The 12,352-nt window shown below is 39.9% G+C and overlaps 1 protein-coding gene across 5 annotated transcripts; it reads left to right on the forward strand.

Moving 5' to 3' along the window:
- Positions 1–266: 266 nt before the first annotated feature.
- LOC131748735 (alpha-catulin-like) lies at positions 267–12,245 on the forward strand. 5 transcript variants are annotated; one of them, XR_010838736.1, is made up of 7 exons: positions 267–516; positions 3,161–3,250; positions 8,861–8,916; positions 9,060–9,134; positions 9,848–9,936; positions 10,075–10,319; positions 10,504–11,016. XR_010838736.1 is itself a non-coding variant. In XM_067024028.1 (5 exons), exons 1-5 carry the CDS (start codon positions 420–422, stop codon positions 10,138–10,140), a joined length of 378 nt encoding a protein of 125 aa, XP_066880129.1. In that variant the 5' UTR covers positions 311–419; the 3' UTR covers positions 10,141–12,245. The 5 variants fall into 5 exon arrangements, 2 of the variants coding, with proteins under 2 accessions (XP_066880129.1, XP_066880128.1); XR_010838737.1 differs by having other exon boundaries at positions 304–516; positions 9,853–9,936; positions 10,504–12,191; XR_010838738.1 differs by lacking the exon at positions 3,161–3,250 and having other exon boundaries at positions 324–516; positions 9,853–9,936; positions 10,504–12,190.
- The last annotated feature ends 107 nt before the right edge of the window (positions 12,246–12,352 follow it).

Here is a 12,352-nt window from a genome sequence, read left to right on the forward strand (position 1 = left end):
CGCCGGGCTGCTCGACCCCCTCAGGTAGTGGCTGAAGCCGGGCGGAGGGGCGACCGGCGAAACACGTACTCGCAAGCGAAGATACCCTGACACGCGCCGACCGACGCAGGAGTGACGCCTAGGGGCCATAGCCGGCCTGCTTGGTTGCCCCGCCGAGAATTGGGAGGAGCGGCACTGGCCGCTGCCCCCTATCTCTACCTCCTACCGACTAGCCTATTGTGTTTGAGCCACGCTTTGACGTCAGACCGCAAAGCTCAGTAAGAGGCAATTGTGGGTGGAGCCTGCGGAGCCAGGGGAGCGGCGCGCGTGCGCACAGCGCGTGTCCCGGGCTACACGCCGGAAAGACACCTTCCTCCTTGGCAAAGGGGAAGAAGAGTACAGGTCCCCAGTGGGCGGGGTTTGCAGCACCTGAGGTCGTCATGGCTACGGAGCCCAAGACCCCTGAGGCCGCCTTGGCTGTGGAGCCCGCGGTGCCATCGCTTTTGGATAGTTACTTCACTCGCTGGTACGAAGCGGGTAAGTGGAGAATGATGTCAGTCTCCTCTGGGCCCAATTTGTCTGTCAGTATAGGGACTATGATGACAGATTATAAGCCACAGGCGCCCTCCCCAGCGCTTCCTCCCCACGTCAGAAGGAACTGGATGTCTCTGTTTCCCTGTAGGCCAAGGGAATGGCATTTGCAAAGACATGGAAAACAGCAGGGTGCATGCTGGGTAGGGTGAGTGCAGTGTGTGTTCACGAGGGTGGGTTGCTTGCGGGAAGATGGTAGACTAAGGTGAGATCCCCGAGGGAGGCAGGAGATGGATTGCAATCTGCATGAGCGCGTAAAGGGATTTGAGGGGCTCAGTCCTCCAAGAAGAGGCGATACATAAACTGATTTAAATGGTAGCGGTCTAAACTAAGATAGAGGCATAGGGATGGAGAGAAGAGGGTGGATTAGAGTAGAGACATTTAGAAAGCAGAATCTAACAGTTTAACTTAAAGGAAGTCGCTGGTATTACACATTTGCCACTTAGAAGTAGGTATCATGTTGTACAGGGTAAAGCAGTCTATGAACAAGTATTTACTCATAGCATCACACCTGACTTGGCAACATTGGAGAGAATGTTAAAATGTCATGGGGAGTTCACCCATTTATTGAGAAATAGAAATAAGATATATTACTTCCAAACTACTAGAGGGAATAAGGTACTAATGAACACTCAGGCCATCCAACAGAGACTCAATCAATGCAGTATAAAACAGAAAAAGAGAATAATACGTGAGAAGTGTAGGGGAAAAAAAATTACAATAAATAGGAAGGAGAAATAAGATGACAGAAACAACTGCAAACTACAGATTACTAGGAAAAATTCAAAATGGAGTCATATGATCTTTCAAAGAGCACTATCTAAATCATAAGGGCATGGAAGGGTCAAAAGTATATAGTTGTGAACATTTTTTAAATGCTTATTTCAGTTCTTAAATGATTAAAAAGAGGGATTCAGGGCTAATGAGTGTGATTATAATTCTGAAGGCTCAAAATATACAAATGCCAAAAATTCACTGAATTTGACAAATTCACAGAGTGGGAACTTTTAGTGTCTCTCTCAGTAACTGATTCATTAAGAAAACAATAACTATGAGCAATGATAAGGAAGATTTGAAGAACCCTATTAAAATCTTGATCTAATGGGTATGTACAGAATACTAGGTCCAAAGATTAGAGAATATATATTCTTTGGAAGCACAATTGGAACATTTAGAAAAGCTGATCATACACTAGGCCACAAATATGTGGCAATTTTCAAAAAAGCATTGTGAAGGTGGAAACCACACTCTCTGAACACAATGTAATTAAGTTAAAATATAATGACCCAAGAAAACAGAAACAAACCACTTAGGGTGGGAACGTTTAAAAATACGACCTGAATCAAGTGATACATATGACCAACAAGTGATAAATTGTAATTATTAATCATAATAGAAATTAGGAAATACTGCAACCAAATGATAATGAAAATAGCACCTATAAAATCTTGTTGAATACACCCAAATGGTAGTTTGAGGGACATTCATAACACCAAATGCTTGTATTAGAAAAGCAGAAAGACCACAGATTAATGAGCTAAGCAACAAAAATATGAAATTAGAATGAGAAGAACAGAATAAATGCAAGAAAGTGGAAGGAAGGAACATTTATCAAAGTTAAATAAAGAGAAAAGAAGAAAAAATCCATAAAAAAGTTCAAGCAAACCAAACGCTTGTTGTTAGGAAACGCAAAAGTAATGGATAAATGTATACCCGTGGTTACTGAGAGAGAGAGGGACAAAAGTAAAAGATATTAGGAATGAGAAAAGAAGTAATCATTCGGATACAGTAGATATTTATGTAAGTAGTATATCACTTAATTTGAACTACTTAATTTTAAAACAGATGAAATAAATAATTTTCTCAACCTACCAAAGTTAAATCAAATAGAAATAGACTGATCATTTCTATAATAAAAGTATAATCCATCACAAATATGGAATGCAGGGCTTCCCTGCTGGCGTGCTTTTTGAGAGTCCGCTTGCTGATGCTGGGGACACGGGTTCGTGTCCTGGTCCTGGACTATCCCACCAGTGGCCGCTGAGCCTGTGCGTCCAGAGCCTGTGCTCCGCAACAGGAGAGGCCACAACAGTGAGAGGTCCTCGTACCACAAAAAATAAATAAATAAATACGGAATGCTAAAACTAAAATTGATGAAGCCCTTCAAAACTTTTCCATGGTCTCAAATATTACCATTAAATTTCATGTCTGTACGATCAACCCCATGTGGGACTGACAATTTATCTACTTATTAATTCATATCAGGCCAGCCCATACACTTGGGAACGTCATCCCCAACTTTGGATTCTACTCTTTTTACAGGCTGATAGGATTAATTACTTGAAAGCCCTCATGTGATACTTCCAGCTTTATCACACAGATATAAGCAAATCTCCAAAACACTCACATAAACAGCCTTTACATGATCTGCAACATGGAGACTTCGTTTTCTGAAATAAGTGTCAGAAAAATCTGCCCTTGAGCATTAGTTAAAAAAATGTCTTACCAGATACTCTTAACAACTAACATCAGTAAAACTCCAGAGTGTTGATCCTTGAGTGGTTCCTCATCACATCCCCATCTCTACTAGATATGGACTCCATCCGAAGACCTTAAACTGAGGATTCGTAGCAGTCTTCTAGGTGACACTGACTTTAGAAGTGGACAGATTCCTCCCAAGGTGACAGAATGAGATTAATTTTCTGATTTTCTAAGACCTTTTTCTCCTCCTTTACTATTAATATTGTCTATCACTACACTGTGATGTCTTCTAGCACATTACAGTGACCTTCATTAACCTTATTGTATTTTTTACTCCTATGATCTCCTTCTACCACTTAAGGAAAAACATCTGACATTCCCAATCAGACCCTGCAGACAAAGGAAACAAATGCTGCTCCTTTAAACACTCTTCAAGGCAGATTTCTTTTTGAAGGCCCCTTCTGATTTGTCAGTTTCCCTTACAGCATTAATCCCCACCTCCAGACTTTGAAAATCGAACACTGACCTCCTGCTTAGGTCATTAAAATCCTATAAGCAAGTCCTACTCAATCAGGAGTAGGCTCCAATATTGGGGCCATCCTGGCCCTGATAGTCAAATTTCCTCATGGTATTCCGTTTGTTCATGATAGTCAGCCTGCGTTGTGCAACTGGTTAACTCTGCTAAAGACAGTTTGTTTGCCTTGAGGAACACAAAACTGGCTTTCTCTTGCTGTGATAAATGATACATATACTCCGGATATAGTCTGTGCCACACTGGGGTACTATTTCTTACATAACATCTTATAAAACACCCATATGGCATATGCTAACTTATCTTGTGTGTTCAGGATAATTGTTAGAGACTTTCAGATATGTAAAACTGCACATTCCAACAGGTCCTGTTCCCCTGGGGTGGCTGGGTCGGGGGGATTATCCAGTAACAGTCAAACCAATTTCTTTTTAAAAATCTCCCAGGAACAGTAACTGGCTCCCTATTCATATATGCTTTGTGACCTGCTATCCTCACATTAGGGAAAATAATAACTAGCAAGGATGGCCCCAAACTTGTCTTTGAACTCTCAGTTCACAAAGACATTTATTTTGTGTCCTTTCCACCGGCAATTACCAGGCCTCAGGACTCAGAAGAGGGCTGGCATACTGGTGGAGATATTAAGAAGATGAATAGTAAAAAAAGAAATCAAACATAAAATATATTGAAAATAGATTTTCATGATAGTGGAATGGGAGGAGTAAGGAAAAGGTTGAGTTTTGGATAATGAGTTTGAGATGATGGTCTGACTACCACGTCACATGCTCGTGTACCTGGACCCCATGCTCTGCAACGGGAGAAGCCACAGCAATGAGAAGGATACACACTACAATGAGGAGTGGCGCCCACTCGCCACAACTAAGGAAACGCCCGCACGCACCAATGAAGACCCAATGCAGCCAAAAATAAAAATAAATGAACAAATAATATTTTTTAAAAGGAGACTTTGAAGGAATTCCACACCTGCACGAGCCTCAGCAGGCACACTGTAGGCCCTCCGCCTCGCCTTCACTCAGGTCTGCGTGTTCCCTCCTGGCGCACTCTCAGCAGTGATGTCACGTGCTCAAAACAGTGCCATGTGACTCATGGTATCCTGCACAGATGACATTACCACCCAAAGCAAAAACACAATGTTCCTGGTCATTTCCCCTAGAAGACTCATAAGTTGGAATCTTAGATGTTAACATGATCTGAATAGATGAGGATAAGGGAGTCATGGGGAAGCATTATAATTTGTTAGTTTCACAACCACTAGTTCTGAAGGTGATCACATTTCTTCTAAGAAATACCTATTACAGTACATTCAAGTATTTATGGGAGGCTAATTCTCAGTTGCTTTTCTTTTTATGGCTTGTAAAATGCTTTCATATCTACCCACTCATCTAACCTTCAAACCATTCCAGTGAAGTACACAGGGCAGTATTATCCCCGTTTATAACTGAGGAAATCAAGACCCAGTAAGCTGATGAGCTGATTTCAAGCCTCCTTCTCAGCTCCAAACCCACCCTTCCTGTACACTGCTCATGATGCTGGGACTGGGGGCCAGAGAAAACACCCCTCCTTTGACAGCTGTTATGCTCCAACAGTAGCAGACACCAGAGGGACAGAGCAAGGCTGGATAGAGGAAGGAGAAGGACTTTGTTCCCTCGTTCGCTTGCTTTCACTCAACAGTAGCTCTCTGTACCCCAGAGCAGCTGTTTGTTCCAGTGTCTCTTTATTTCTATACACTTAGAACCAGTCTCATCCTGCCCCCTCGGAAATACCAGCCCCAGCTGGCTGCCACCCCCTTCTCAGAGGTTCAAGAACCAGCTCTGCAGGGGCCTCATCGCCAAGCTTCTAAATTCTAAGAATCCCAAACTCTTCCTTTTGTTCCTTCAGCCTTAGGGGTACAGGCGGCTGCCCACAGTTTCAATCTCAATGTTCCTTCTCTGTGTTCCCTTTCTGCCTTCTCAGTCCTCTAGTACTTGGTTAACCAGTTCCATATGTTAAACTCTCTCTGATAAATTAATAGCTGTGGTTTTTTGTTTTCCTTAATGGACTCTGACTGATAAACCAGGCTTTCTGAATCAAAATAAAAACTGTGAAAAATACACAGGTGTAAGAGACTGAGCAGATATACACAAAAATAGATGACAGTATATTAGAATTCTTGATGGGAATGGATAATGGGATAACGATAATAGATAACACCTTGTGCCAATTTGGCAAGTCTTGGTTATATGATTGAGGTAAAATCCCAAGCTGGCTTTGCTTTCTACCCACCCTGTCAGTATACCTGTTTTTTCCCAAACAATTTTTCTCTTTTCCCTTAAGACGATGGTTTACCAGCCTCATCTAATTGCTTCTTTCTGAGACTTGTGTTAGTTTTCACTGTATCCAGTTTTGTAGTTTTCCTGCACAATTTTATAGCTTTTATCCATGCTATTGTTTAATGTTGTCTTAACAATTTATATAATGTCTATCATTTATATGCAGTTACTCATATTTCTTTATAATTTATATATTTTAGATTTTCTAGTGCATTATAGTTGTAAAATATTTCACACTTACCTGTACCTTATAGTTTTTAAAGTGGTTTCTGCTTTGTAATTTCATTTGAAGTTTATCTGAGAATAAGAATATTTTGTTCACGCCTCATAGCTATTAAGGGGCCGAACTTCATTCTTCTTAGTAGTTGTCAAAGTGATATTCCCTAATCTTCTGATGAGAGTGGTAGCACAAATATTATTACGATTATTTTATAGACTCAGAATTGAAACTTAACTGACATGCCTCATCAAAAACAACTGAATTCCTGCCACAGTTGAAATTAGAATAAAAAGTGAGAATTTCCTGATTTTTAGTCAGATCTTTTTTCCATTGTAGAACAAAGCCCTTTTAGTTAAGACATATTATCAGATCTTATATCTTTAACTTATGAAGCAACATTTAAAAGTGTAAAAAGGAAAAATAAAACTTAAATGTAACTTGTCAGTTTTAAGTTTCTTACATTATAAAATGAACATATATAATGTTTACCTGAAATTTTTTGAAGTGCCTTAAGAAGTAATAGTTAAATAGTAAACTTGCTTTAAGAATACTCAAAATATTTTTAGTCTATTCAATATTATTCTTCAAAACTTGGGATATGTTAATGCATTAAATGCTCTAAAACTTTAATATAAAATCAATATCCAGGCAATACTGTTTTCTTACCTCGTTAATAATTCATTTTATTTCAGGGGAGAGAGGCCACTAAAAATTTCACAGGATTTAATTCATCAGCTAGAGGTAGATTTTATTTCCATTTCATGCTAATACTGTAGCAAACGAGATGGGCTAAAAGTTGGTAATAGCTAGTTTTCTAAATGATTTACTGTAATTGTTTACCTGTGTACACAACACATGTATACTACAGATGGTGGTGGAAAAGAAGAGGACTTGCAGTAGCAATTTTTGGAGCTTTTTGTTTATCTTATTGGAAATAAAAAACTTAAATATTATAGGGATAAAGTAGAATGGGCTTTGATACTCACTAGATGCAATATTAAGTTTCAGGTTTTCCCAAGTAGGTTCAAATACCCTATCAGCAAATGAGCATCTCTTATACTGCCCTGAATGCAAGGAAAGCTTTTTGGCTTCTTCATTATTGAATTGGATGAATGGTATTGATTAAATGAGATAACACATAAGAAAGCATCTGTCATAGGGTTGAGACCATTACAGGTTCTCAGTACATGTTACTTTCCTTTTCTTCTTCCATATTTCTGATGATTTAGGGCATCCAGGGAGAGACACATGTACTGACATTCACCCTTCTGCCCTACATGTCTCATGAAACTCCACATAGGCCTAGCTCTAATTCTCCTCACTTACCTGGAGGCTTAGATTGATAAGCGGATTACAAGAGTCCTTTCTTACTTCCCCTGACTCTCATGTTAGTCTGTTTTCCTCTCTAGAACCAAAGGCATTCTTGCATTTGAACTTTGAAATTTCTATCACTTTATCAACTTTATGTATTTTCCTTTGGCATTCCCATGTGCTTTCACCTGAGCCACTTCAGGAAAGGGATTTCAGCTTGAGAGGATGATTGTCAACAGAGTCAGAAGAATTATAGAAAATACTTCATGTGGAATTTTCTGTAAAGTTGACTATAAATGAGTTTTTCCCTTTTTAAAAAGTTGGAACAGGGGCTTCCCTGGTCATGCAGCAGTTAAGAATCTGCCTGCCAATGCAGGGCACATGGGTTCGAGCCCTGGTCCGGGAAGGTCTCACATGCCGCGGAGCAACTAAGCCCGTGCGCCACAACTACTGAGCCTGCGCTCTAGATCCCGCCGGCCACAACTACTGAGCCCGTGTGCTACAACTACTGAAGCCCGCGCGCCGAGAGCCCATGCTCCACAACAAGAGAAGCCACGGCAATGAGAAGCCTGCATTGTTTTCCCTTTTAAATGATAGGGAAGGATGCCAAGGACTATTTGACCTTGAGATCAGGTTATCCAATTATAGCAAGGCTGTTGGAAACTGAATTAAAGTTAACCCTGAAATTATTTCCTCCTTCTTCTTCATGTGTTTTATCTAATTTATTACCAAGATGTATTATTTTTCTTCACAAATCACTCTCAGATTTGCCCTGTTCTTTTCGTTCTTCCTGCTGCCACCTAAAGATCAGTCTTCACTTCCGTGGTATCTCTCACCCTAAAACATTCTGTGTACCATTTAAAAATAATCATCCCAAATATTTTAAAGTATTTTTCAGTATTCTTTCCCATCATCCTCTTCTCCTCACTAAATTGTACAATGTAAGGTGAATAGTGAAAAATTAATCCCCTCAAAGGGCTGGTTGAAGAAAGTGTATAGGTGACAAACTCTTTCTTGCTGAGCTGGAAGCAGGAATTTTCTAACGCTTTTGACCTCATCTAACCCTTTTGACCCCATGTTCCAAGATTCAGCACCCTCTTATAATTGGGGATATTATGAGATGAGCTATGGCTAAGCATCAAATGTCTTGCGATCCTGCATGGTAATTGAAGGTGTCCCGGTGTAGGGGAGCCACTGCAGGGACTGATTCTGCCCCAGGTCTGGGAAGACTGCTTCTGAATACGGTTAAACTCTTGTGTTTTCACGGATACGCCAAAAACCACAGAAGTTCCATGACAGACCTTTTACGTTTAGGTTTTCTTTTTTACATTTGGTATGAAAATTATCCATGAGTGTATTTCTTACCAACTATCTAGACGACATACTCCTAACGTAGTGATATTTTTCCTTTCTACCCAGTTTTTGCTGAAGAGGGTTTGAAGCTTGCTTCAAGTGTGCAAGTTTTCTCAAAACAGGTAACGCACGTATCCCTGCCTGGTGCTGGTGGTGATGTCGTAAATATACACGTTGAGGGTATATTATTAAGGTATAAAGGTACTTAAGGTTTAAAAGATGGAATTTCATTGGAATTGTTATAACTTCCTTATTTACATTTCAGCTGAAAGATGATGATAAGTTTATGCTTCTCCTGGAAATCAACAAGCTTGTTCTTCTCTGCTACCAGCTCCAGACAGTAAGTAAGACACCTTTGCAGAATCAAGTGTTTCTAAAGGTTAAAGGGAGGGTGGGACATTCAGAAAAGCACTTGAGAAACTCTCACATTTCTTTTTTTTTATTAGGTCAGCTTCCAGCCCCTTTTTCTTCAAGTAAAGTGTTAATACCCACAGAAGAACAATTTATTTCCATTTTTCCTGCCTTGACTGCAAGAACCATTTATCATCTCCAGTTACAACTGACCCCAGGAAACAGTAGATTCACCAAGTAAATTAGCTTTGGGGACATGATTAATACCACAGCACAGAGCAGCTACCCTTAAATCCCAACATCATCACCTGACTAACTAGGGCACCGACCCCTCAGACTGAAGGGCTTCTATTGTTTGTTTTAGGGAGTCTGAGTGCCAAAAAGTAGAGTGCAAGGAATTGCAAAGAAGGGGGTTCACTGCCACTATTTGGTGCACTTGGAGAAGCCCCTAAGCCATCTGAAATAGAACAGGTTGATTTTCCATCCATTCTTCCTGGGGTTCCATGAAATTGGCATGGGACTTGGGCAACAGTCCCTGCTTCTGAGTTCTGGGACCTTAGGTCATCAAGTCAGCACAGATACCTTAATCTACATACAATTTGAGACCCCTTAGAAGAAATTTTTACCATTTACAAACTAAGTAAATGATAAAGTCTTTTGAAGGCCTCCTTCTAAGAATTTGATTTGCTTCCTTTCTGTCAGTATAGGTTGATCAGAGTATTACAAAGACAAGAGGCATAATGGCTATTTTCAACCAACTTCTCTCGTTTTGCTATAAACTGCTGAAGAAGGTAAGATAATTTGTCTATCTTAAACTCACATTTAACAAATTAGGCTAAAGGAAAATGCAGAAGAAAATAGATACTATTTAATTTTGTAATTTTTATTTTAAGAGTAAAGCAGAAACCAATTGTCTTAATTCTTTCCAGCTTCAAGTGGAAAACCACCGATGGATCTCAGATAGAAATAAAGATTCTGTGGACTGTAAAACTTGAGAAGCTCTTGCGGTCAGATCTCTGCAACACCATGTGGCAAAGCTGACATTTTTAGAAAGCAAACGATCCTGTATATTTCAGAACTACAACAATTTTGGAAAGAAAACAAACTGAAATCTTGCTTTATTTTCTGATCATGAAACGGATTGTGAAGCTTTCTGACAACTATAAATGCCATGGTAGTTGCTCTATTTCTAATTGCAGTGTGATTTTAAATGGGACATTGCCATGAATAGTGTTCTTTAAAAGGCAAACCAAATATCCTTACTGCCTTCATGACAACTTAATCCAAAGAAGCTATTTTGAAAATATGCTCACCTTTGGCACATTTGACCCTAACTTCCTATGTTTCTTAACTTTCAGCTTATCATCTGGGACACTGATTTGCAGCAGAAGAAACACAGTAGTCTGGGTGATGCAGAGTTTTCCTTAAACCTGTGGACCCTTCAATCCCTCTGTCCACTGAGTGTGACTGGGCCTCTGCTGTCCCCTCTGTCACAGATCATCCATGCCAGGAGCGCACGTGTGCTCTCTAGTAAGGGTTTCACAGAGCACAGGAAATCTGTTGTGATGCATGTCCCTCCCCCACCCAAAAACAGGGTCATGGAGCTGACTCCATGGAATCCTGGAGGAACTCACTAGGAGATGGTTTTAGTTCTTGTTCTAGCATAGCTGGCCTGTCCGCCCTGGATATTGGCTGGAATCCTAAGCCTATCTTACTGGCTTGACAAGCAGTTTTTGTACGTCTCAGTAGTAACTGATGGAACAGAAGATAGAAGACAGAGAACAATTAAACTAAACTCTTGAAAATAATGTGTGAATAAGTATAACTATGTGCCTTTGGAATATTCATTAAACCAACGACTTTAGTCTTTTTAATTTTAGGGTTTAAAGCTTTTGTTTTTGTGGGGTGGGTTTTGATTGAAGGATCTGCTTATAAGTTCTGTCCTTATGATGTAGTATAGTTAACTTAGTTTTGGGCGGCTTGTATCCCGATGCTTTGAAATGTATTTTGAAATCAAACGGGATGTGTCCGTTGCCATATGGCAGTAGTTCTATAAGCTCGTCTGATCATCATTATCTGGGTCAGCCATCACAGTCAATATTCACAAGATCCTGAAGAACCACAGTGCTACTAATTAGCTAGTCAACATTTTATTGAAGGAAACTTGAACTTACTGTAGGCCTTGGAGAGAAAATGGGATGCACTCTGCTTGGTTATGACCTTTATAAAATATTTCTTTATAAAAATCATCAAACATGATTTTTATTCCCTGAAACCAAAATATCCTTTTCAATTACAATGGAAATAATGGGAGAATGATGTGAGGTAATGCTACATGTAAAATAGATATATAATTATTTTACTATCTTTAGTATTTTTGTTTTATGACACCTTTGGGAACCATTTGTGCTACCTGAAATGGGGATTTGCTGGTTTGTGCTTACACTTTCAGCTCACAGCACTATCCAAGTAGATGTTTCTATAGTTACTACCTGTATCATGTCTAGTGGGTATACTTAGGGGAGGAGAGTTAGGGTTAAAAGAAGTTTCCTTGTGAGTCAAAGATAATTTTAAAATTTTATTTACAAAATATTTTACATACCTCAAATGAGAATATTCTCTTATTTAAATGCAAGTAGGGGTGGGGAAGTGATAACTTTTGACTTGAACAGCAAAGGATGATGGAGACTAAAAGAATTTAAACTCAGGGATAATGGTCTTATTTAAAAACAGAAATGTTGCGCTTCTCAGTTGGCACAGTGGTTGAGAGTCCGCCTGCCAATGCAGGGGACGTGGGTTCGTACCCCAGTCTGGGGAGATCTCACATGCCACGGAGCGGCTAGGCCTGTGAGCCATGGCTGCTGAGCCTGCGCATCAGGAAAGTTGCGCATCCAGAGAGTGTGAGTCCGGAGTCTGCACGGGGAGCCTGTGCCCCGCAACGGGAGAGTCCACAACAGTGAGAGGCCCACGTACCACAAAAAAAAGAACCACAGAAATGTTTATATGTGTGTATATGTTGCAGCCTTTAAATAAAAATAACAATTTTAAAAGAAGTCCTTTTATTTGAAATTCAATGTAAACAAGTATACAATCTTAAACCATGAATTCATAGTTTTTTGTTTATTGTTTAAGTGATGTGAAAGCTTTTGTTCTGTTCAAAAGCATCTGTATGTCTGAATTCCAGGAACTTCTCGGGAACTTCTTCGC

The sequence above is a fragment of the Kogia breviceps genome, chromosome X (assembly GCF_026419965.1).
Source record: "Kogia breviceps isolate mKogBre1 chromosome X, mKogBre1 haplotype 1, whole genome shotgun sequence".
NCBI lineage: Eukaryota > Metazoa > Chordata > Mammalia > Artiodactyla > Physeteridae > Kogia > Kogia breviceps.